The sequence below is a fragment of the Hyperoodon ampullatus genome (genome assembly GCF_949752795.1).
Source record: "Hyperoodon ampullatus genome assembly, chromosome: 11".
Classification (NCBI taxonomy): Eukaryota; Metazoa; Chordata; class Mammalia; order Artiodactyla; family Ziphiidae; genus Hyperoodon; species Hyperoodon ampullatus.
The window spans coordinates 88209304-88235793 of NC_136924.1; the positions used below are offsets into that span (position 1 = coordinate 88209304).

General features: G+C 34.3%; 1 protein-coding gene across 6 annotated transcripts in view; it reads right to left on the minus strand.

Moving 5' to 3' along the window:
• Nucleotides 1-26490, minus strand: part of PIK3C2G (phosphatidylinositol-4-phosphate 3-kinase catalytic subunit type 2 gamma) — a gene marked incomplete at both ends in the record, with an annotated part of 352092 nt that overhangs the window by 77647 nt on the left and 247955 nt on the right. For all 6 annotated transcript variants that reach the window (XM_079715212.1, XM_079715210.1, XM_079715209.1 and 3 more), the window contains 3 exons: nucleotides 14207-14315; nucleotides 17974-18095; nucleotides 18610-18799. In XM_079715212.1, the coding sequence (XP_079571338.1) occupies nucleotides 14207-14315; nucleotides 17974-18095; nucleotides 18610-18799 (421 nt within the window). The remainder of the gene's footprint in view (nucleotides 1-14206; nucleotides 14316-17973; nucleotides 18096-18609; nucleotides 18800-26490) is intronic.

Sequence of the window (26490 nt, forward strand, 5' to 3'; positions counted from 1 at the left end):
TCTTCCCGTATAAAAATGCCCTGCTTTGAATATCCACGTCTACTGACTATACAGCCCTCTCCCTCTTGTTGCATTTGTCTACTGATCTCTAGGTCACGGGCCTTCATTCCTACAACATTTTAAACCCTGGAACATTGTCATTTTCTCCAATAATACTTGTCATAATTCACACTTATTTTAACATTGACACAAAGCAACCTTCTTTATGGTAGATTCTTTGTTTTTAACTCATCTCATCCAATAATCTTGTTCTGCATCTTACTCCATCACTCACTCTTGTTCTCTTGATCTTATCTGGATCAGTGACTGAAGTTCTTCTTGTCTTGATTTCTAGCCTCTGAGTCTACAGCCACCCGCTCCCTCCTTTTCAGCTCTCTTCCTCTAGTTATATAACTCGAACAATCTGTTGACCTTTTCACTGACCCTAACTCCTCTCATTATTCTCATATCCCTCCTTGGCCAATATGGATCTCACGGTCAATACTTAAAATAACTCTCTCGTATATTCCTTTTAACTCTTTTGACCGTTTCTCCCATTATTCTATTATTCACTTGGCAAAAAACAAAAATGAAAACGAAACAACTCTGGTTACTCTCTGCCAACTCTGCAACTGTAACAGGTGTGCTGAATGTTGCTGGAGAAAAGCACTCAACCATGCTTACCAATCTTACTTTCACCTCATGCCCACTACCCACAAGTTGGTGCTCAATTTTCTGGCAATTTTTCACATCACTACCCCATTTATTCTTCCATTCACCTGTAGGACTATTTAATACCCTAGCCTCACTCCTCAAAATGCCAACATGCTTTTCCTCTCTTTCAATCTGCTCAAGGCTGTCTTTTTTTTTTTATTGGCTGCATTGTACGGGCTTGAGGGATCTCAATTCCCTGACCAGGGTTTGAACCCAGGCCATGGCAATGGAAGGGAATCTTAACCACTAGGTCACCAGGAACTCCTATGTCTTCTTGCTTACAGAAAAAACAGAAGCAGAAAAGAATTTCTATAAGCGCTCAATATCTATCATCTTACCTTACCTCTGCCATTTCATCCACTACATAGGTGGAATGCCTGTGCTTTAATTTGAGACTGATTTGGGCACTAGATCACATGCTCTCTTCTCTAGTCAAGGTCTTCGCTCTGGTATATGGCTAATTGCATCACCAATTTTTGCTTCTTCAGTGGATTTTCCTACCAGCATACACATATGCTATAATTCATTTCAGTAAACAAAATTCTTGACTTACATTTCTCTGCACACTGTTTTTTTCCTATTCATCTTTAGTAAAGATTCTGCAAGGATTGTTTTCCACTTTCTATCCCAAATTTCTCTCTTCACATTCTCTTTTGAATCCATTCTAATAAGGTTTTTGTTCCCAGCACTCTCATCAAACTGTTTTTGTTAAATTCACCAATGATATCCATTCTGCTAAATCCAGTGGTCAATTCTCAATTTTTGACCCATTAGTAGCATTTGAAACAGCTTGTCATTCCTTCTTCTTTGAAATAATTTCTTATCTTGGATTTCAGGCAACACGTTCTTTTTTTTTTTTCATTAATTACCTCCACGAGTCATTTATTTATTTGGCTGCAGCACATGGCATGCAGGATCTTAGTTCTCTGACCAGGGATTGAACCTGTGCCCCCTGCAGTGAAGTGTGGAGTTCTAACCACTGGACCACCAGGGAATTCCCAGGCACCATATTCTTTTGGTTTCCAACAGATTGCTCTTTTTCAGTCTCTTTTGTTGATTCTCTTCCATCTTCTCAAACTTTAAAGTTGGTGTGCTGCATGGTCTCATATTCAGACCTTTTCTCTTTTATATTTACATTTTCATCATAAGTAACATCCAGTCTCATGGCAATGAAAACCAATTATTAATTGAAACTCGAATATTTATATTTCCAGCCTCTCTTTTCCCCTCAACTCAACACATTCAACTTTCCACTTGACATCTCTACTTATAAGTCACACAGGCAACTCAAACTTAATATATTTTGATCCAAGCTCCTGAAAACCCTCATTCCGCACTGCTCTTACTACAGTTTTCTCCATCCATCACAGCAAACATTCAACCAATACAAGCTTGTATGGCCATAAAGGTGGGTTGGTGGCCTGCACTTATCCTGATTAATCAGTTCCTGTGCCCTAACAGTTGTTAAATATTTGGAACATCCCTCCTATGTAAAACATTATATATTTGGTGAATAAATTAATACACGGTTGGTATTTGTCTTAAGGACTCTGAAGTTACTGGACTTTGATATCAATGATCTATGTAAACACATTAGGTTATATTAAACACTCTATGAGGTTATACATATACATTTTTTTGCTAGAGTAGATGTTTATCTAACTAATATAGGATTCTTAGTGTCTAATAATGTGTTCTTAAATTAGAAATTGAGTCAATAACTAGCAAACTTGAAGCCAAGTGAGCAATTTTAAATCAAAATCTGCATCAGCTTGTATTTTAAATTCAGAGCTCACATTAATATTTTGTTTATCATTTATATCATTAAGTCATTGGTAATTTAAAATCATTGATTTTTTGAGACAGTTGATCAATTCAAAGTTGCTCAAAACTTAAGTGTTTTTCCAGCATCCTATGAACATATTCTTATTCTCAAAGACTACAGAGAGTTAAAGTCCTTGCAAAGATCAGAAGTGATGTAATATAACACTGAGATCAATTTTTTCTGTCTTTAAAATAACACATTAAGAATTCCCATTTATTAACAGACCAGCCAACATCTAGAACTGACTGCAAGATTTAATTTCAGTGAGTTAAAACAATAAGCTAAATCTCTCTCAAACTCCATGAAGCACCGTAAAAATGTGAATTTAAAAATGAATTCCCATAAGCGTTTTAAATCAAAGTTGAAGAGTAATTGTATTTTATTGCTTTTTTCATAAAGTAGCTTGTCATAATGTCCAGTCTTTAATGTAGTTCAGCCCACTGTATTTGTATTGGAGTTACATGGAAGAATGACACTATGAAAAATAGTGAACTTTTAAGGAATCTTTTATAATTTTGGTTCTCAAATGTCATCAGCATTTTACCAGACTTTGAAAAATAATCTTGGTTTTACTGATGATACACATATGACATTTATCCTGCCTGCATCATAATCTCAGCCAGCTCCAAATAGGAAAAGAGCAATGTACTGACAAATGTAGTAATTAACATCTGGGTTTAGCAAGCAGGGAACAAGAAACATATGTTCATTATTAAGGTAGGATTTACCTGTTTGGATTTATTTTGACATTTGATTTCTGCTTAAAAAAATAATACTGCTTAAGCCGTGATAGCATTCCTTATTTTAAGGGACTTCTAGAAATGAGCAACAATACTGAGAAGAGCTAAAAATCCCAATGAATACATGGCTTTAAAAAGTTTTAAAGCAACTGTTGTTTGTATGTCTCAGCTAAACTCAAATGTGGGTACACATTTCTTTAGGTACTGCAATCATTTACTATAACTTTTATTACATATTTATATTGCCCTTTATAAAGATCTTAATTTAGTTCACAACACAATTCAACTAAAACAGAGTAAAATTTTAAAAAGCAAAAGGAATTCCTGTTATCACAGCTTGTGGAATGAAACTACAAACACTTCAAGAAAAAAAGAAGTTTCAATGACTTTGGGAGAAGGGAGTCAAGCTAAACAAACAAAAACCAGGCAGATATAGGACTAGGATGTCTAAACTGATGCTTGCAACCTCATTAGAAGAGATATTAAAATAGTGTATAATTGCAGTCCTCATTTATATCTGTTTTCCTTTATCAACCAATTTGTGTGTGGGGATGAAAGAGGAGGGAAGAGAGATGAGGAGAAGAGAGAGATGGTCTCAGGGATTTACAGTCATCCCTCTATTTGGGCTGCTCTTGTGTTTTTAGACCAAACCCCCAGAGACATCTCTCTCACTTAACTTAACTCTGATACCTGAAACTGGACTACAAACAGACTCTTCATCTCATTTCCTTGACAAAAAGCAAGACTGCTTACAATTGAGTATGCCCCAGAAGGGTATATAATATTTGATTTTAGTAAGGTAAGGTTGTTCAATTTCATATTCAAGCTGCATCTTCTACTTTCTTTTCTCACCCTTTTCCAGTCACTGCTATTATTATATATGTTCATGTCTGTATTTATCACCATATTATAAACTCACTGAAAGTAAAGTGTATATTGCATTACTTTCATCTTTCCAATTTGTTCTCTAAAACTAATTTAAAGCTTTTAATCTAGAGTGTTACACATAGTAAGTGATCAGTAAAAATTTAAAAATTGTTACAAAGTTATATACAGTGATATAAAATATTTTTTAAAAGTTACAAATAAATGTATCACATAACTAAAAAAGAATGTGAGTTTTAATGTATAGACATAATAGGATTATTTGCCTTTCCTATACTGTCATATGACAAGTAGCTATGGAAGAAGAAAAGTGTTTTTATAAGGATTTTTCTGGGGTCAGAGATGAGGATTAACCTATCACAGGAGTATTCAGCACAAATATAATAAATTTACTTTAAATCTCTTGTTTTATTAGAAGAGGGAAAAAAATTACGTGTGTTTAAAAATTTCCTCTAAGTTGTTCATATCATTTAAAATAATTACAATATTTATGTTACAGACCTGGTTTTATAGATTTTAGTGTTTATAGACATAACTCTGTTAAAACATATGAGGGAAGAGAAGAACTTCATCAATAATACAAAATTTTTAAAAAGCTCAAAATAATGTGAAATATTTTGGTATTATTTATGTGATTTTTAGGCCAATAAAGTTTTATTTAGTTGATCTTAAAATAAGTTTTTATTCCTTGAATATAAACAAACTGAATCAGGGAAGCATCCACCAGGGTATGGAGACAAAGCTTTCACTGTGGTCAATCCATTTGAAGATAACTGAAAATTGATGACATTATGCATCAAGGAGAACCAGGGTGATTAGTCAGGTCACATTATTAAGGCTAGTCAGCATCTGCTTATGTTGCTGTCAAATTATTACTGTTCAACCACTGTGTCATATGTAAAATGAGTATTGTATCAAGACCCATAAAGTTCCTTAGGAAGAAAGGAAAGAAAAGCCCAATGTGTGAAGTTGTGAAAGACTTTATGAAGCCACTGAAACACGTCAACATAGAATACTGACAAAGACTGTAAGCTTCTCAGAACAGTGTACATATGCGATTCAGCTTCTGAATTTTGAGAAGAGAATTATCCAAACCTGGCTGTGTATTGGAATCACGTTTGTTCTTAAAAAACAACACATACAAGGGAATCCCCATAAGATTAACAGTGGATCTTTCAGCAGAAGCTCTGCAAGATAGAAGGGAGTGGCAGGACATATCTAAAGTGATGAAAGGGAAAAACCTACAACAAAGATTACTCTACCCAACAAGGATCTCATTCAGATTCAATGGAGAAATTAAAACCTTCACAGAAAAGCAAAAGTTAAGAGAATTCAGCACCACCAAACCAGCTTTACAACAAATGCTAAAGGAACTTCTCTGGTAGGAAACACAAGAAAAGGAAAAAACCTACAAAAAACAAGCCCCAAACAATTAAGAAAATGGTAATAGGAACATACATAAAGATAATTACCTTAAATGTAAATGAATTAAATGCCCCAACCAAAAGACACAGACTGGCTGAATGGATACAAAAACAAGACCCATATATATATGTTGTCTACAAGAAACCTACTTCAGACCTAGGGACAAATACAGAATGAAAGTGAGGGGATGGAAATAGATATTCCAAGCAGATAGAAATCAAAAGAAAGCTGAGGTAGCAATTCTCACATCAGACAAAACAGACTTTAAAATAAAGACTATTACAAGAGACAAAGAAGGACACTACATAATGATCAAGGGATCGATCCATGAAGAAGATATAACAATTGTAAATATTTATGCACCCAACATAGGAGCACCTCAATACATAAGGCAAATGCTAATAGCTATAAAAGGGGAAATTGACTGTAGCACAATACTAGTAGGGGACTTTAACACCCCACTTTCAACAATGGACAGATCATCCATAATGAAAATAAATAAGGAAACACAAGCTTTAAATGACACATTAAACAAGATGGACTTAATTGATATTCGTAGGACATTCCATCCAAAAACAGCAGATTACACTTTCTTCTCAAGTGCTCATGGAACATTCTCCAGGATAGAATATATCTTGGGCCACAAATCAAGCCTTGGGAAATTTATGAAAATTGAAATTGTACCAAGTATCTTTTACAACCACACCGCTATGAGACTAGATATCAATTACAGGAAAAAAAGTGTAAAAAATACAAACACATGGAGGTTAAACAATACGCTACTAAATAACTAAGAGATCACTGAAGAAATCAAAGAAGAAACCAAAAAATACCTAGAAACAAATGACAATGAAAAACAACGACCCAAAACCTTTGGGAGGCAGCAAAAGCAGTTCTAAGAGGAAAGTTTATAGCAATATAATCCTACCTCAAGAAACAAGAAAAATCTCAAGTAAACAACCTAATTTTACACCTAAAGCAATTAGAGAAAGAAGAACAAACAAAACGCAAAGTTAGCAGAAGGAGAGAAATCATAAAGATAAGATCAGAAATAAGTGAAAAAGAAATGAAGGAAATGATAACTAAGATCAATAAAACTAAAAGGTGGTTCTCTGAGAAGATAAACAAAATTGATAAACCATTAGCCAACTCATCACAAAAAAAACGGAGAAGACTCAAATCAACAGAATTAGGAATGAAAAAGGAGAAGTAACAACTGACATTGCAGAAATACAAAGGATCATGAGAGATTACTACAGGCAACTCTGTGTCAATAAAATCGACAACCTGGAAGAAATGGACAAACTCTTAGAAAAGCACAACCTTCCGAGACTGAACCAGGAAGAAATAGAAATATAAACAGACCAATCATAAGCACTGAAATTGAAATTGTCATTAAAAATCTTCCAACAAACAAAAGTCCAGGACCAGATGGCTTCACAGGTGAATTCTATCAAACATTTAGAGAAGAGCTAACACCTATACTTCTGAAACTCTTCCAAAATATAGCAGAGGGAGGAACACTCCTAAACTCATTCTACGAAGCCACCATCACCTTGACAGCAAAACCAGACAAAGATGTCACAAAGAAAGAAAAATAAAGGCCAATACCACTGATGAATTTAGATGCAAAAATCTTCAACAAAATACTAGCAAACAGAATCCAAGAGCACATTAAAAGAATCATATGCCACGATCAAGTGGGGTTTATCCCAGGATTGGAAGGATTCTTCAAGATACACAAAACAACCAATGTGATACACCATATTAACAAATTGAAGGATAAAAACCATATGATCATCTCAATAGATGCAGAAAGAGTTTTCAACAGAATTCAACACCGATTTATGATAAAAACTCTCCAGAAAGTGGGCATAGAGGGAACCTACCTCAACATAATAAAAGCCATATATGACAAATTCACAGCCAACATCGTTCTCAGTGGTGAAAAACTGAAGCCATTTCCTCTAAGATCAGGAACAAGACAAAGTTGCCCACTCTCACCACTATTATACAACATAGTTTTGGAAGTTCTGGCCACCTTAATCAGAGAAGAAAAAGAAATAAAAGGAATCCAAATCGGAAAAGAAGAAATAAAACTGTCACTGTTTGCAGATGACATGATACTATACATAGAGAATCCTAAAGATGCTACCAGAGCTAATCAATGTATTTGGTAAAGTAGGAGGATACAAGATTAATGCACAGAAATCTCTTGCATTCCTATACACTAATGATGAAAACTCTGAAAGAGAAATTAAGGAAACACTCCCATTTACCACTGCAACAAAAAGAATAAAATACCTAGAAAAAAACCTACCTAAGCAGACAAAAGACCTGTATGCAGAAAACTTTAAAACACTGATGAAAGAAATTAAAGATTTGAGAAACAGTTGCAGAGATATACGATTTTCTTGGATTGGAAGAATCCAAGAAACAGATTTTACAAACAGATGGAGCGATATACTATTTTCTTGGAAAGAAATTAAAGATTTTACAAACAGATGGAGAGATATACTATTTTCTTGGATTGGGAGAATCAACATTGTGAAAATGACTATACTACCCAAAGCAATCTACAGATTCAACGCAATCCCTATCAAAAAACCAATGGCATTTTTCACAGAAGTAGAACAAAAAATTTTACAATTTGTATGGAAACACAGAAGACCCCAAATAGCCAAAGCAATCTTGAGAAAGAAAAACTGAGCTGGAGGAATCAGGCTCCCTGACTTCAGACTATACTACAAAGCTACAGTAATGGTATGGCACAAAACAGAAATGGTATGGTAAATACCATACTATAGGTTAATATATGTTAATAATTCTGTAATTTTTCATTTAAAATATATATTAAATGTTGTCGAGATTATAAGTTTGCTATATACATGGGTAAAATTAAATGAATATAAACATTGATTTCTTTAAGCTTCCAAACAAGAGAAAAGCATGTAACCATAATGCATGCTTTGTCCTTGTAGTTCCCCTTGTCTAGCATAATTTTTCCCCAGTTTCCATTTACTAACTTCTATTTGCCCTTTAATAACAACTTGAAAGCCATACTCCCTGGGATGCCTTCTCTACTTCATTGGGAACTGGGATAAGTATACCTTCTTAAGTGCACAGGCACTTGTCCTTTGATACAAAACAGCATCTCTAGCTGAGCTACCAGCCTGGAAATAATATTGTAGCACAATGTGCTTGAGTCCAGATTTGCAAAAATATCAGTGATATAGTAGGGTACCTTAGTATCTACTACATTGGAAACCAAATGTCTGATCATGTTCAAACTGGAAAAAAAAAAAAAAAAAAGGAAAGATGACCAGAGTCTGAAATAATGGTTCTCAAACATTGTCATGGATTAGAACACCCTGGAGGGCTTGTTAAAACACATTGCTGGACCTCATCCCCAGAGTTTCTGATTTAATACGTCTAGGATGGGACTGAAATTTTACATTCTTATAAATTCCCAGATGAGGTTCCAACTACAGTCCAGGAGCTGAGCTTTGAGAACCACTAGTCTTAGGAGTTAGTGATAGGGATTTAAGTTTCTCCTCTTGTCCCCGACTATATGCAATCTAAAGCAGTCATTATTGACAATTGTGATTTTTTTCTAATAGCCTTAGGATGCTTGTGATCTGAATTGTGGAATTTTCTTAAGTGGGTCTATTCATCATCAAACCACAATATTACCCAACTGGGAGGTATAGCAATAAGCCAACATCCTGAATCAGCAAACCTACAGTTAGGAGACAATTTTGAATACATTCATTAATATATTTTATTTTTAAATTTCAGTAAGGTTTCCTTGATATATATTGACTTAATCTACTATACAACATGTAATTAAAACAATTCACACTCTGACTGGAAAGTAATCTCATCTAATGTCTTTCCCAAGCTCCACATGGAGAAGGAAGGTTGTTGAATTGACTGCTGAGAAAAATAGGGTTCTTTGACTCAGGTAAGTCCTGGTTATGGGGTCGGTTGTAGTCCTCCTGTTACAGTGCCTGTAACTTACTGAAGTTTAAAGTATGTCTGTATATACAGCATGATGTTATAAATGCGTTTCTTAGGTCGAAGTATAACCGGAGTGCTGCTAGGATTTAATCAAGACGGCAGAAAAATGATCAAATCACTATGTTGTACACCTGAAACTAATATAATATTGTAAGTCAAGTATACTTCAATAAAAGGAAAAATGACTAGAGTCCAGGAATGGTCTGTTAATGTCCTAATCAAGGCTGCACTATCTGGCTACCTGGATAAAGCAGGAGGAAATAAGAGGTTCTCAATATTTTAATCAGGCAACCCATACTAGAGGCAGTCAGTGTAAGTAGTTCTGTTAAACTCTCACAACTCAATCAACAATAGGCATTTTACAAATGCTAATTATTGATATAATTAAAAGCATGCTAAATTTGGGGGAGAGGATGAGGAAGAAGCAGAGATATTAAATCTTCATTTTATGACATTTATAAATTTAAAAATTGCTTTTTTCTTTTCTTTTTATTGTATCTATATGAGATGATAGATGTTAACTAAATCTATTGTGGTAATCATTTCACAATATATGTAAATCAAGCCATCATGCTGAACACCTTTAAAAAAATGGACATTATTAATTAGCATATTGAATGTCAAAGGATTTTGTTCATAAAAATGGTAGCTTGTTGACTAGCATGATTAATGTTAGAAATGGGCTCTTATTGGTGACATTAAAGTTATTCCAGACATGTGGATTAGCTAAAGATATTCCATAAATAGTCTCCATTCTTACATCAAAAGGCAAAAAACCTAACAGGTCTTGTACCTTTTACCCTTAGAGATGATGTTTTAGATAAATCCCTAAAAGATCCTATGTCTAGCCAAGAACTCTGGAGGATTCTGTTAGCTTGGTACCTGCCTTTGTAACTTACATTTGTCTCACAGGAACCTTGCAAGCAAGATGGTGATAGGAATTTAATAGTAAAGGGAGCTAATCCTTCTTTGAGTCCTCAGAAGGAGTTGTAACAGCTGTGTGCATGTGTAGGTTGTATGCACATGTGTGTATGGGGAAGGATCTTAAGAGTCCTTTTTCTGATGCATATGACAGAAGGGAGCAAAATTGGGGTCTGGCATGTCTCTTCAATTTTCTAGGCCACTCAGAATCACTGATGAGTAGTACCAAAACCTCACCAAGAAATCCTTAAATACTTTTTTCAGATGGGAAATGACCACAGACTTAGATCCTCTGAAATAGTTACCTATCAGAGACAAGGTTCATCAGAACACAGGATGAGGGGAGGAGCCAGAACAGCAGATATTTCTGAAAGCTGAGGGGTAGCATGACTGCAGCTGTAAGCTCCTATTTTTAGTGATATTAGATTTGGTCATTTAGTCCAGACCTCCTATGGAGAATAACTGGAATAATTAAACAATTTGTTTTTAAACTTTGCTTGAAAGCATCAGAGAGCTAAGAAGATAGTGAAGAATTACCAGGCTAGGATCTGGGGCAAGACAGTCTTGGGGAAGTGAGCTTGGGTTTTGGCACAGCTTTTCTGTTGTGGGTTTTTATTGATATAGGTTGAAGCAGTGGAATGGCTGGAAGGTAAAGCAACAATTTTGACCACCTTGCAGAGTTAAGAGGAAAAAGAATGGAATCCAGAGCTGCCAAGTAGATTCTTGGTGAGTCTGCCTTACCTTGGGTTTAGATCCAAAGTGGCTACATCTAAGGAATAAGGATGAACAAGTAATAGTGCCTCACAAGAGCTACAGTTCAGTTTTGAATAATCTGAATCCCTGCAACTGGATTTCAGCAACCCTAGATTGTTAATGTACTCAGATATTATAATTCTCTATACCAGGATAACAGTAACATAGGCATCCAATTTCTACAAAGGACATTGCAGTACAATATGTGGCCACAATAAAAAGGAAAATAACCAGGCTCACAATGGAACAAGACTACATAATTAAAAACCAGCAGAAACATTAGAAAATAAAAATGTACATGCAGTAGGTCCCAATATTGGAGTTTTAAGGAAGATTTTAAATAACTATGCTTACGAATTTTGAAGAAATAATAAAAAGGACAGATTTTCAGCAAAGAACTAGGAACTGAAAAAAAAAAAAGGAAATTCTGAAACTGAAGAATAATTGAAATTAAGAACTCAAAGAATGGAATTAACAGTATGTTAAACACAGATCATTAGAGAATAAACAACCCAAAAGATAAGTTAGAAGAAGCTATTCAGAAACTAAGTCATAGAGGACAAAGAATTAAAAATACAGGAGTAAAAGTATGAGACATAGAGGGTACAATGAAAAGGATAGACATATATGTGATTACAGTCCCAGAAAAAGAAGAGAGAGGAAATAGTATGAACAATATGTGAAGTGATAACGACTGAGAACTTTCCAAAAGTGATGAAAGACACAAATTCAAGAAGTGCTGAAGCTCAAGCATCATCAGTAGAAACAAAGTCATATCTGAGCAAGTTAAAGTAAAACGGCAGAAAACCAACAGTAAAAAGAACAATATTGTAAAGAATAAAAAAACTTTTTCAAAGAAGCAACAAATATAACAGATGGATTCTAAACAAAATCAATGGAAGTTAAAAGACAATGAAATGATAGCCTTAAAGTTTTTAGAATAAAATCATTGCTATCCAAATGCTCAAATACCAAATAGTCAGCAAAAATATCCTCCAAGAATGAAGGTAAAATAAAAACTTTTCAGACAAATGCAAATTTAGAGGGTTTCTTTTAGCAGCAAATTCATATTAAGGGGAATAGTAGATGGTGTTCTTCAGGTAGAGGGAGAATAATACCAGATGGAAATTCAGAGTTACAGGAAGCAATGAAAATGAGATATGTGAGTAATATTAAATATTGATTGCAAAAACAACAATAATAATTACTTATGAAATTTATGGATACAGATACAGATATATATTTTTGGTACAGCATGTAAAACTCAAGTGGGTGAAATAGACTTAATCCATGGTCCAGGAAAATTCACAGTGAAAATTTTATAAATATTTTTAAGGAATGATAAAGAAAATACAATACTGTATATAAAAACTTGCGGGGTGTTATTAAATCTTGATTAGGAGAGAGGATTTAGAGTTTTAAATGGGTAAGTAAAGACAGGTTGAAAATAAACAAGTTAGATTAACTATCTGAGGATGTTATAAATAGACAGGAAGCAGAAGGAAGGAAATAATAAAGATAAAAAATAAGTGAAACAGAGAAATAATACAATAGAGAGGGTCAATAAATCCCACATTTCATTCCTTACAAAAATCGGTAAAATTCATAATCCTCTGGAAGTATGGATCAGGAAATATGTGTGAGAAATCGAAGAGTGAATACCTTTTCAGATCCTATAAATGTTAAAAAGATTATGATAGGATATTATGAATAACTTTATGCCAATAAATTAGCACAAATTCCTATAGAAATGTAACTTAACAAAGAGACCCAAGAAGAAATAGGAAACGTGAAATGTCTTATAGCTCTTAAATAAATTGATTCTCCAGACCTATATGACTTTACAAATTAAAGAAATAAAACCAATTTTATACAAACTGTTCCAGGGAGTAGGGAAAAAGCAATAACTCTTTGCAACTAATATTATGAGTCCAGCATGTTCTTGTTTCTGAAACCTGGTAATGACTTTGTAAGAAGGAAAAACTCCAGGCCAATCTCTGTCATAAATAAAGATGAAAACAAATGCTAAAGAAAATGTTAAATCAAATCCAATAATACATAAAAAGTATAATACATTACGTCCATGTAGAGTTTACCCTAGTAATGCAAATTTGTTTAAAATTAGAAAGTTCTTCAGTGTAATTCACCACATTAGCAGAGTAAAGGAGAAAAATAGGATTATTGGTGATCATTGTGCAGCCCAGTAGATTCAGAAAAAAAATTTTGATACATTCAACCTTCTTTGTAAAAACTATTGGCAACATAGGAATAGAAGGAAACAAAATAATAAAGGGTACCTACAAAATCTACATACTTAATGAGGAAATATTAGACACTTCCTCCCTGGATTCAAGAATAATGTAGGTGTATCCACCATTACCACTTCAATTCAATATCTATTGAAAGCTCTAGAGAGCACAAAATAGCAAGGAAAAGAAATACAATATATGAATATTGGAAAGAAAAAATAAACTCTTGTTATCTGCAGACAATATGATTGTAAGTTGAAAATTCAAAAACAATACAGATAATTATTAGAATTAAAAGTGAAGTTAGTAAGATTGTTGGGTAAAATGTCAATATACCAAATCAGTTCTATCTATAAAATGGTGAAAAAACAGGAAAAGGATTTTTATAAAAAGTACTATATCTAGTATAACAAAATACTTCTAAGCCCTCTATGCACAGCACAATAAACAATTATTGAAAAAACATTCTAAAAATACTTGAATATGATAATGGATCGAAAGATATTACGATGCAATTTCAAGTAAAGTCCCGGTTGGTTTTTGCATGGAATTGACAAGATAATTTTAATTTGTATATTTGTTGAATAAATGTAGGACTAAAAATGTTATCATAAAGTATTTTAAAATATTCCCAGTAATAATACATAAAACAGTCCATATTTTATGTAAAAATATAAAAGTAAATTGTGACATACGTTTGCAACTTCATACGATCCATTTAATATCTGTTCCATGTAATGATTTAGATCTCTGAATCTTTTGTGATCTGAATTTGTAAAAGGTAAGTGCCACCAATGAGGAAACCTGTTTTAAAAGAAAAAAGTATATCTTATCATTAGTTTGAAAATTGGCATCTGTATCTTACAATTGTTCATAAAGTTAAAGCTGCATCAGATGGAAGGGCCACTGAAAACGTTTTTTAAAAAAACATAGAACGCATGATTAATTCTGAGAGTTTTATTAACATGGCTGTGGTCACTTGTGCTATTTTAACTATCATTAATATTAATACTAATTTAATTTAACATACTAAATTAATACATATTTTCCTTCTTACTGTATTTATGGCAGACCACACAATTTGTCCTTTAAATACATGTGGGGGGTTAATAAATACTTTCTGAAGTTTAATGATCCATAATTTTTCAAGAAGGTCATATGGTATTGTTTCCTCTGGGTTCACGAGGGACATTGCTACACTAACTAGATTAAACATTTTACCAAGCATATGCTTCCATCTGGTCTTAGTCTTTTGGAACAAAGTATCACTTTCCCCAGGGGTCTAGCTTGCAGAATTTCCTCTTCACTATCTGATGATTCATCTTGACGGGCTAGACGTTGATTACAACCAATTATTGGTGGCATGACCTGTTAATGGGAAGCATTTGGCAACACGTTTTGCTGGTTAAATGTATCTCCTTAGGAACTATCTAGCAGATTCCTCTGACTGCAGTCTTGCTGTTGCTTCCTTCTTCTTCTGCTTCTTTGGTACAGACCTTCCTCTGGGCAAAGGAGCATGGGGGATGGTGAAGCGTTGTTAGCAAACACACAGAAGTATGTGACAACTGCAGGACATCCCATCCATTGCTTCCTGTTGGAAGTGTCAGGGAAGTCCAAAATAATATTTCTGTGTATTTAAATAATTGACATTTTACTTTTTTACTCTTGCTTTACTCTTACTAAGGCTTAAAGTGTTAAAATTTTTATCCAGATTTAATTATCATAAAAATTATTACCATATATAATTAATCAAAACATAGAAATACATTTGATAAATAGGTGGATTTTGCTGGTTTTAAATATTAACTTGTATAACTGTGGATTATTTTTCTTTATTGTTAGAATAAAATGGAGTTCAACATCAGTTCTATTCCTTTTTTTATAGATGTATGTACTAAAAAAGTATTGTGTGTAAATAAGTACATGAGAATTAAGGAATTCAGCTCTAGTAATGTCATTCAGTTGTTTAAAATGCTTTTGAGTTATATGTCAAATATAACATAGTAATCCGTTCTTGAAAATGATTTTTTAGGATATTTTATCTGACGGTGCTATCATGTCCTCCCTCAATTTTGTTCACACCAAAGATTAAGAAACACACAACCTGCAAACAGATTTGATACCTGGTTATTAGAGTAATTCATTTTCGCAATACCAACACCAGTATTTTGATTTGCCCTTTATTTAATCCTCAGAGATTTTTTACTCCTTGGGACAGTGTACCAAAATAAAATTCTGGATGGCTGGGAGAAGAGCAATGGTGAAATTAGGAGAGGGAAAGGAAATCAACCTTTCTCAAGCAGGTGACTTTTAAAGAAGACCATTAATTTCAAGGAAGATTCCTATGCCTCTGTATTCTCAGAAGTTGGAAGAGGTACAAACAGTCTGATTTGAAGACCACTGTTACATGCTGTGACTAATTTGAATTTTATTCTTTATGACTCTAACTTTCTGATCATACTTTCCAGATTGGGTTTACATAATTCTCATAGAGCTTCTCTTAGTAAATTTAGGAGTCAGAGGAAATCTTGCCCTCATCCTTCTTCTGTATGCATTGCTATAAGCCAGAACTCCTTTGGGACTGTTAGCATACAAATATTGTTCAAGGAACAAAGGACTAAATATTCCTCCTCTCCACACATTGCTTGAATGATTTTAAAATCAATTTAGGTCCCATTACTAGGCAAGAGCTGTTGAACAAAACAGAATCCTAACTAAAGCTGAAAATCGAGAAGAGGCATATGGAGAGAGATTATTGGCACTTTAAAGTTTGACAAGTTATACTAATATGTATTGGGGAGAGAAAAGAGTAGAACAGAGACATTTTTGAAACATAAAAGGACAGCCATTTAACAAAAATGAACATATTTTTAAATCATTAATTATTAGGGTACAATGGAAACCACTAAAGTTGAATTCAATATTTGCAGTCAAACTGAATATTTTTGCCAGTATTTCCTTTTTCTCAGTTATTACATTAGATGTTTTTTGATAACTCTTAAAGCTGATGTTGTCTTTAAGTTTCCACAATGACATTCCTTCCCTCTCAGTCTCCTGAATGTGCTCTTACTCTGATGACTTTCTGATGTTTAAAGCATCTGTATTTCAAAATCTCTGTGACATCTGCAAGTATAGTTTTTCATCAATGTGAACTACACAGTCTTCAAAATAATGCACACTATCTCTCCATCCATTGGCGACGTTGTTTAGATTTACAATTTGGTAAGTGACTAAATCCTGTAAATCTAACAAAAATCCACATGTACAAAGTATGTCAGGTCTGGTATGAACACTCATATTGTTAAAGGACCATTTACTCAACAAAAATTCTGGTACAGTTGGCTCTCCCTGTCTGCAGGTTCTACATCTGAAGACTGAACCAACTGTGGCTTGAAATATTAAAAAAAAAAAAGTCTGGAAAGTTCCAAAAAGCAAAATTTGAATTCGCTGCATGCCAGCAACTATTTACATTGTATTTACAACTGTTTACATAGCATTTATATTGTATTAGATATTATAAGTGATCTGGAGGTGATTTAAAGTATACAGGAGAATGTGGGTAGGTTATTTGTAAATACTACACCATTTTATGTATAGAACTTGGGCATGCAAGGATTTTGGTATCCGTGGGAGGGGTCCTGGAACCAATCCTGTGGATACCAAGAAACTACTCTATAGATAAGATGACATTTGATTTGCCTAAGTGCAAATATCATAATTTCTAAGAAGTTCACCTTTTTAAAGTCAAGGTACACCTCTGGTCAAGATACACACTCAAGTCTATAACATAAATTTGGCTAGTTCTAAATAATGAATTTTAGAAGGTTTATTTGAACAGAAGTATTTTCAATTACATTATTTATGCTTAATATTTTTTCATTATAACATGAACTGAGCAATGGTTTTCAAGACTGCAAAATGAAGATAATGACAAATTAAGTTTGGATAACCCAAGTCCAAGTTAATAATTAATGATAACAAAAGTGAGTTGATAAATTTTACTTGTATACTAATTGATATTGATAAGTTTTTCTGGTACAGCAAATAAATATATCAGAGCTTTTTATTGCAGTTATCTGTTGAAAGAGAAGATATATCCAATTTTGTTCTGCATTTTCCATTTCAATTTTATTTTTATAGAAAACACTGAAACAATCAAATTTAAAAACAGGCAAATAAAACAATTTCCCTGATAATCAATGAAAAATAAAATTGGTTCTGATTTTTTTTGTCTACAAAATCAATGGCTGAAAGCAAACAAAATTGAAAACCTTTATTCTGTTTTATGACAAAAGGTTCTTTACTCTGAGAGCCATAGAGACACTGCTGGGATAGGTTCAGTGGCACTGGAATCAGAATGCTGTGTTGTGTTGCCCACAAATAGAAAATCCCATAACCATAATTTTTCCTTATGTTCAGGGAGAAGTACTAAAGGCAAAACACTGTGGAGGACAGTCCTTACTCTGGGAGGGCCAATGATGCAAACTGCTTTTGAAGTTGGCTGTGAAGTTTTGAAAACTGGTCAAATGATTTTTCTGTCAGGCTTGTTTCATTGTTACTGTGAGTCACCTGGATTAGATAAAGCTGCAGAAAATAAAGAGACAAAATCAGAAGATGGCAATATCAACCTTCAATACATTCTAAAATTCTGTTTCATGTAAACTAAACAAAGAACCTCTGCAAAAAAAAAAATCATCACAAAAGATAAGAGATGCAATTTGTAAAGGCAAAATTACCTATAAACACAGTATATAAAAATATCATAATCTTAGGTGCTGGGAACAGACTGCCTAATTTCTGATCTTCTTTTCTTGTGGACATTTTAATTAGGTCTTGATTTATAGTCTACCACAGGGCAGAAACTGTTCTCTTTGGTGGTTCTCTACTAGTAGCTCTGGTTATTATGATTTCTCCTTGGAACATCCGCCTTAATGGCACTTCTGCTCAAACTGTAACTGAGTTTTCAGTTGTGTAGCAAAAAAAAAAAAAAAAAAAAAAAAAAAAATCATGGTATAAGGAGGAATGTGTAGCATAGTGAAGGGAAGTGTGAGATGTAGTCAAATGATATTTAAGTCAAGATGACAGACTTGAGACTTACATGCCTGGTTTTCTTGCTGAACCCTAAAATTGTCGCTCTTTGGATTGACTGGGTTGCACTCCTCGTACAGGATTCCTGGGAAAAAGTCTGCGAAGTAGATTTGGCAGGATTTATGGCTGTCATTTGTGCAAGTGTGTGGATCAAGTTATTCAGTTTAACAGGGAAACACTCCAGACTTTCCTTTATTTTCCTAGAGAAATGAAAAAGAAAAGATAGTGAGTAACATTCCCCTGAGTTGACTCATTTCATTTGAGTTGTTTCCTTGTGTTAGATGTGGAAGAAAAAGTCAAGGACCATGCCTATTTATTTGGAGTCCAACTATTAAACATTATTTTTATAAACTTCAAATTCACATCTTGAGCTGTTAGCAAATATAAAAGAAACTTTTGGGTGAAATATAAAACTAATTGCAATATTTGTATTTTGACTTCTTTTAAGTTTGTTTTCGATTTTTAGGGATGATTTTTTAAAAAACCAATTTGTTTATAATTATTTAAAATATTTACACAATTCCAAAAGTTAAATCTACAAAACAGTGTATATTCCAAGAAGCCCAACATTTATCCCTGAACTCTTTACACTATTCCCATCTTCCCCCATATGTAAACATATTAAAAGAATTATTATTTAACTTTCATTGTTTTAATTTTATTTTTGTGTTTGTGTTCCTCTGTCAACTCTCTTACAAAAAAGTTGTATAATATAATACTATATTTAATATACACATATTTTACATGAAATGCTTTTCACTCTGTTTTTTTCTTTTTTCCTTTTTTTGGTTTGTCTCCACTTTATTATTATTATTTGTATTTAAGAAGGCTTGCAATTGTGTTCTAATGGTGTAATAAATATCTTTAGATAATATCCTTTATCCTCTCTGCACCATCTTGTCCAGTATATGACTTGCAGTGTTATCCTTTTTATCCCAGTTAATACAATAAAGCAAACATTATGCTCATTCCACTTTTCATACGTGCTTCCTATTCCACTTCCATTTTTTATAGTGCTATTCTATCCACATCATATGGTATCTATACTATACATATTATAGTCTCTCTTCTAACTATCATTAAATATTATCTGCTCTACAAGTCTTTATGTCACATCCCTCCAGTCATTTTGACTATCTGATGGTCATTTTCCGATAAATTCCTCAGGAAGTGCTCAAGGAAATAAGTTTCTGAGTTCTGGGTGTTGATAACAGTTTTTCTGTGGCCTTTATACTCGAAAGTCAACTTTGCTGGCTAAAACGACCTTGGCTCACATTTTCTTTTTTGAGGGTCATAAAAATATTGTTTAACTTTCTTTTGGAATAAAGGATTACTGTCCAAAACTCTGATGACATACTGAACTTCTTTCCCTTATAAATGACTTGAACTTTTTGCTTAGATGCTTAAAGGAAGTTTTTTTCCCCCTAAAAGTCCAATAGTTTTTCCAAAAATATGTTTCAGGTTTGTTACTCAGGGTAACTTTTCTCAATATGCAAAGTGTCCTTTCAATATGTAATTTCAAGACTTTTCATTTTCCAGAAAACTTCTTGAATTATGATGTTAGTATTTCTTAAAATACTAAATATACAATTCAGTTTTGATAGTTTTTAAAAACATCTTTATTGGAGTATAATTGCTTTACAATGGTGTGTTAGTTTCTGCTTTATAACAAAGTGAATCAGCTATACATATACATATATCTCCATATCTCCTCCCTCTTGCATCTCCCTCCCACCTTCCCTATCCCACCCCTCCAGGTGGTTGCAAAGCACCAAGCTGATCACCCTGTGCTATGTGGCTGCTTCCCACTAGCTATCTATTTTACATTCAGTAGTGTATATATGTCCATGCCACTCTCTCACTTCGTTCCAGCTTCCCCTTCCCCCTCCCCGTGTCAAGTCCATTCTCTATGTCTGCATCTTTATTCCTTTCCTGCCCCTAGATTCTTCAGAACCATTTTTTAAAAATTCCATATATGTGTGTTAGTACACGGTATTGGGTTTCCTCTTTCTGACTTACTTCACTCTGTATGACAGACCCTAGGTCCATCAACCTCACTACAAATAACTCAATTTTGTTTCTTTTTATGTACATATGTACCACATCTTCTTTATCCATTCGTCTGTCGATGGGCATTTAGGTTGCTTCCATGACCTGGCTATTGTAAATAGAGCTGCAATGAATATTGTGGTACATAACTCTTTTTGAATTACGGTTTTCTTAGGGTATATGCCCAGTAGTGGGGTTGCTGGGTCATATGGTAGTTCTATTTTTAGTTTTTTAAGGAACCTCCATACTGTTCTTCATAGTGGCTGTATCAATTTACACTCCCACCAACAGAGCAAGAGGGTTCCATTTTCTCCACACCCCCTCCAGCATTTATTTTTTGTAGATTTTTTGAATAATGGCCATTCTGACTGGTATGAGGTAATACCTCATTGTAGGTTGTTTTTTTTTTAAATTTTATTTTATTTATTTATTTTATATAGCAGGCTCTTATTAGTCATCAATTTTATCCACATCAGTGTATACATGTCAATCCCAATCTCCCAATTCATCACACGACCACCCCTATCCCACCACTTTCCCCCCTTGGTGCCCATACATTTGTCCTCTACATCTGTGTCTCAATTTCTGCCCGGCAAACTGGTTCATCTGTACCATTTTTCTAGAATCCACATATATGCATTAATATACGATATTTGTTTTTCTTTTTCTGACTTACTTCACTCTGTATGACAGTCTCTAGATCTATCCACATCTCAACAAATGACCCAATTTGGTTCCTTTTTATGGCTGAGAAGTATTCTATTGTATATATATACCACACTTCTTTATCCATTTGTCTGTTGGTGGGCATTTAGGTTGCTTCCATGACCTGGATATTGTAAATAGTGCTGCAGTGAACATTGGGGTGCATGTGTCTTTTTGAATTATTGTTTCCTCTGGTAACATGCCCAGTAGTGGGATTGCTGGATCATATGGTAATTCTATTTTTAGTTTTTTAAGGAACCTCCATACTGTTCTCCAGAGTGGCTGTATCAATTTACATTCCCACAAACAGTGAAAGAGGGTTCCCTTTTCTCCACACCCTCTCCAGCATTTGTTGTTTGTAGATTTTCTGATGATGCCCATTCTCACTGGTGTGAGGTGATACCTCATTGTAGTTTTGATTTGTATTTCTCTAATAATTAGTGATGTTGAGCAGTTTTCACGTGCTTCTTGGCCATCTGTATGTCTTCTTCGGATAAATGTCTATTTAGGTCTTCTGCCCACTTTTTGATTGGATTGTTTGTTTTTTTTAATATTGAGCTGCATGAGCTGTATATATATATATTGGAGATTAATCCTTTGTCTGTTGATTCGTTTGTGAAAATTTTCTCCCATTCTGAGGGTTGTCTTTTTGTTTTGTTTATGGTTTCCTTTGCTGTGCAAAAGCTTTGAAGTTTCATTAGGTCCCATTCGTTTACTTTTGTTTTTATTTCCACTACTCTAGGAGGTGGATCAAAAAAGGTCTTGCTGTGATTTAGGTCATAGTGTGTTCTGCCTACGTTTGCCTCTAAGAGTTTTATAGTGTCCGGTCTAACATTGAGGTCTTTAATCCATTTTGGGTTTATTTTTGTGTATGATGTTAGGGAGTGTTCTAATTTCTTTCTTTTTATATGTAGCTGTCCAATTTTCCCTGCACCACTTATTGAAGAGACTGTCTTTTCTCCATTGTATATCCTTGCCTCCTTTGTCATAGATTAGTTGACCATAGGTGCATTGGGTTTATCTCTGGGCTTCCTATCCTGTTCCATTGATCTATGTTTCTGTTTTTGTGCCAGTACCATATTGTCTTGATTACTGTAGCTTTATAGTATAGTCTGAAGTCAGGGAGTCTGATTTCTCGAGCTCCGTTTTTTCCCTCAAGATTGCTTTGGCTATTCGGGGTCTTTTGTGTCTCCATAGAAATTTTAAGATTTTTTGTTCTAGTTCTGTAAAAAATGCCAGTGGTAATTTGATAGGGATTGTGTCGAATCTGTAGATTGCTTTGGGTAGTATAGTCATTTTCACAATATTGATTCTTCCAATCCAAGAAGATGGCATATCTCTCCATCTGTTGGTATCATCTTAATTTCTTTCATCAGTGTCTTATAGTTTTCTGCATACAGGTCTTTTGTCTCCCTAGGTAGGTTTATTCCTAGGTATTTTATTCTTTTTGTTTCCATGGTAAATGGGAGTGTTTCCTTAATTTCTCTTTCAGATTTTTCATCATTAGTGTATAGGAATGCAGAGATTTCTGTGCATTAATTTTGTATACTGCAACTTTACCAAATTCATTGATTAGCTCTTATAATTATCTGGTGGCATCTTTAGGATTCTCTATGTATAGTATCATGTCATCTGCAAACAGTGACAGTTTTACTTCTTCTTTTCCAATTTGTATTCCTTTTATTTCTTTTTCTTCTCTGATTGCCGTGGCTAAAACTTCCAAAACTAAGTTGAATAAGAGTGGTGAGAGTGGACATACTTGTCTTTTTCCTGATCTTAGAGGAAATGCTTTCAGTTTTTCACCATTGAGAATGATGTTTTCTGTGGATTTGTCATATATGGCCTTTATTATGCTGAGGTAGGTTCCCTCTATGCCCACTTTCTGGAGAGTTTTTATCATAAATGGGTGTTGAATTTTGTCAAAAGATTTTTCTGCGTCTATTGAGATGATCATATGGTTTTTATCCTTCAGTTTTTTAATATGGTGTATCACATTGATTGATTTGCATATATTGAAGAATCCTTGCATACCCGGGATAAACCCCACTTGATCATGGTGTATGATCCTTTTAATGTGTTGTTGGATGCTGCTTGCTAGCATTTTGTTGAGTATTTCTGCATCTATATTCGTCATTGATATTGGTCTGTAATTTTCTTTTTTTGTAGTACCTTTGTCTGGTTTTGGTATCAGGATGATGGTGGCCTCATAGAATGAGTTTGGGAATTTTCCTTCCTCTGCAATTTTTTGGAAGAGGTTGAGAAGGATGGGTGTTAGCTCTTCTCTAAATGTTTGATAGAATTCACCTGTGAAGCCATCTGGTCCTGGACTTTTGTTTGTTGGAAGATTTTTAAACACAGTTTCAATTTTGTTACTTGTGATTGGTCTGTTCATATTTTCTATTTCTTCCTGCTTCAGTCTTGGAAGGTTATACCTTTCTATGAATCTGTCCACTTCTTCCAGGTTGTCCATTTTATGGGCATAGAGTTGCTTGTAGTAGTCTCTTAGGATGCTTTGTATTTCGGCAGTGTCTGTTGTAACTTCTCCTTTTTCATTTCTAATTTTATTGATTTGAGTCCTCTCCCTCTTTTTCTTGATCAGTCTGGCTATGGTTTATCAATTTTGTTTATCTTCTCAAAGAACCAGCTTTTAGTTTTATTGATCTTTGCTATTGTTTTCTTTGTTTCTATTTCATTTATTTCTGCTCTTATCTTTATGATTTCTTTCCATCTGCTAACTTTGGGTTTTGTTCTTCTTTCTCTAGTTCCTTTGGTGTAGGGTTACATTGTTTATTTGAGATTTTTCTTGTTTCTTGAGGTAAGCTTGTATAGCTATAAACTTCCCTCTTAGAACTGCTTTTGCTGCATCCCATAGGTTTTGGATCGTCATGTTTTCATTGTCATTTGTCTCTAGGTATTTGTTGATTCCCTTTTTGAGTTTTTCAGTGATCTCTTGGTTATTTAGTAACGTATTGTTTAGCCTCCATGTGTTTGTGTTTTTTACTTTTTTTTCCTGTAATTCATTTCTAATCTCAGAACATTGTGGTCAGAAAAGATGCTTGATGTGATTTCAATTTTCTTAAATTTACTGTGTGTGATTTGTGACCCAAGATATGATCTATCCTGGAGAATGTTCCATGAGCACTTGAGAAGAAAGTGTAATCTGCTGTACTTGGATGGAATGTCCTATAAATATCAAGTAAGTCCATCTTGTTTAATGTGTCATTCAAAGCTTGTGTTTCCTTATTTATTTTCATTTTGGATGATCTGTCCATTGTTGAAAGTGGGATGTTAAAGTCCCCTACTAGTATTGTGTTAGTGTCGATTTCCCCTTTTATGGCTGTTAGCATTTCCTTTATGTATTGAGGTGCTTTTATGTTGAGTGCATAAGTAATTTCCATTGCTATATCTTCTTCTTGTATTCATTCCTTGATCTTTATGTAGTGTCCTTCTTTTGCCTCTTATAATAGTCTTTATTTTAAAGTCTGTGTTGTCTGATGTGAGAATTGCTACCTCAGCTTTCTTTTGATTTCCATCTGCATGGAATATCCATTTCCATCCTCTCACTTTCATTCTGTATGTATCTCGAGGTCTGAAGTAGGTTTCTTGTAGACAACATATATATGGGTCTTGTTTTTATGTCCATTCAACCCGTCTATGTCTTTTGGAGGGAGCATTTAATCCAGTTACATTTAAGGTAGTTATCAATATGTATGTTCCTATTACCATTTTCTTAATTGTTTTGGGTTTGTTATTGCAGGTCTTTTCCTTCTCTTGTGTTTCCTGTCTAGAGATGTTCCTTTAGCATTTGTTGTAAAGCTGGTTTGGTGGTGTGAATTCTCTTAGCTTTTGCTTGTGTGTAAATGTTTTAATTTCTCTGCCAAATGTGAATGAGATCCCTGCTGGGTAGAGTAATCTTGATTGTAGGTTTTTCCCTTTCATCACTTTAAATATGTCCTGCCACTCCGTTCTGTCTTGCAGAGTTTCTGCTGAAAGACCAGGTGTTAACCTTTTGTGGATTCCCTTGAATGTTATTTGTTGTTTATCCCTTGCTGCTTTTAATATTTTTTCTTTATATTTAATTTTTGATAGTTTGATTAATATGTGTCTTGCATGTTTCTCCTTGGATTTATACTGTATGGGACTCTCTGTGCTTCCTGGACTTGTTTGACTATTTCCTTTCCTATATTAGGGAAGTTTTCAACTATAATCTCTTCATATATTTTCTCAGTCCCTTTGTTTTTCTCTTCTTCTTTTGGGACCCCTATATTTCGAATGTTGGTGCCTTTAATGTTGTCCCAGTGGTCTCTGAGACTCTCTTCAATCTTTTCATTCTTTTTTCTTTGTTCTGCTCTGCAGCAGTTATTTCCACTGTTTTATCTTCCAGATCACTTATCCCTTTTTCTGCCTCAGTTATTCTGCTATTGATTCCTTCTGGAGAATTTTTAATTTCATTTATTGTGTTGTTCATCATGGTTTGTTTGCTCTTTAGTTCTTCTAAGTCCTTATTAAACGTTTCTTGTATTTTCTCCATTCTATTTCCAAGATTTTGGATATCTTTACTATCATTACTCTGAATTCTTTTTCAAGTAGACTGACTATTTCCTCTTCATTTGTTTGGTCTGCTGGGTTTTTACCTTGCTCCTTCATCTGCTGTGTGTTTCTCTGTCTTCTCATTTTGCTTAACTTACTGTATTTGGCATCTCCTTTTTGAAGATTGCAGGTTCTTAGTTCCTGTTGTTTTTGGTGTCTGCTCTCAGTGGCTAAGGTTGGTTCAGTGGGTTGTTTAGGCTTCCTGGTGGAGGGGACTGGTGCCTGTGCTCTGGGACATGAGGCTGGATCTTGTCTTTCTGGTTGGCAGGACGGTGTCCAGTGGTGTGTTTTGGGGGTGTCTGTGAAATTATTATGATTTTAGGAAGCCTCTCTGCTAATGGGTGGGGCTGTGTTCCTGTCTTGCTTGTTGTTTGTCATAAGGTGTCCAGCATTTTAGGTTGCTGGTCATTGAGCGGAGCTGCGTCTTAGCGTTCAGAAGGAGATCTCTGGGAGAGCTTTTGCTGTTTGATATTACATGGAGCTGGGAGGTCTCTGGTGGACCAATGTCCTGAACTCGGCTCTCCTGCTTCAGAGGCACAGACCTGAC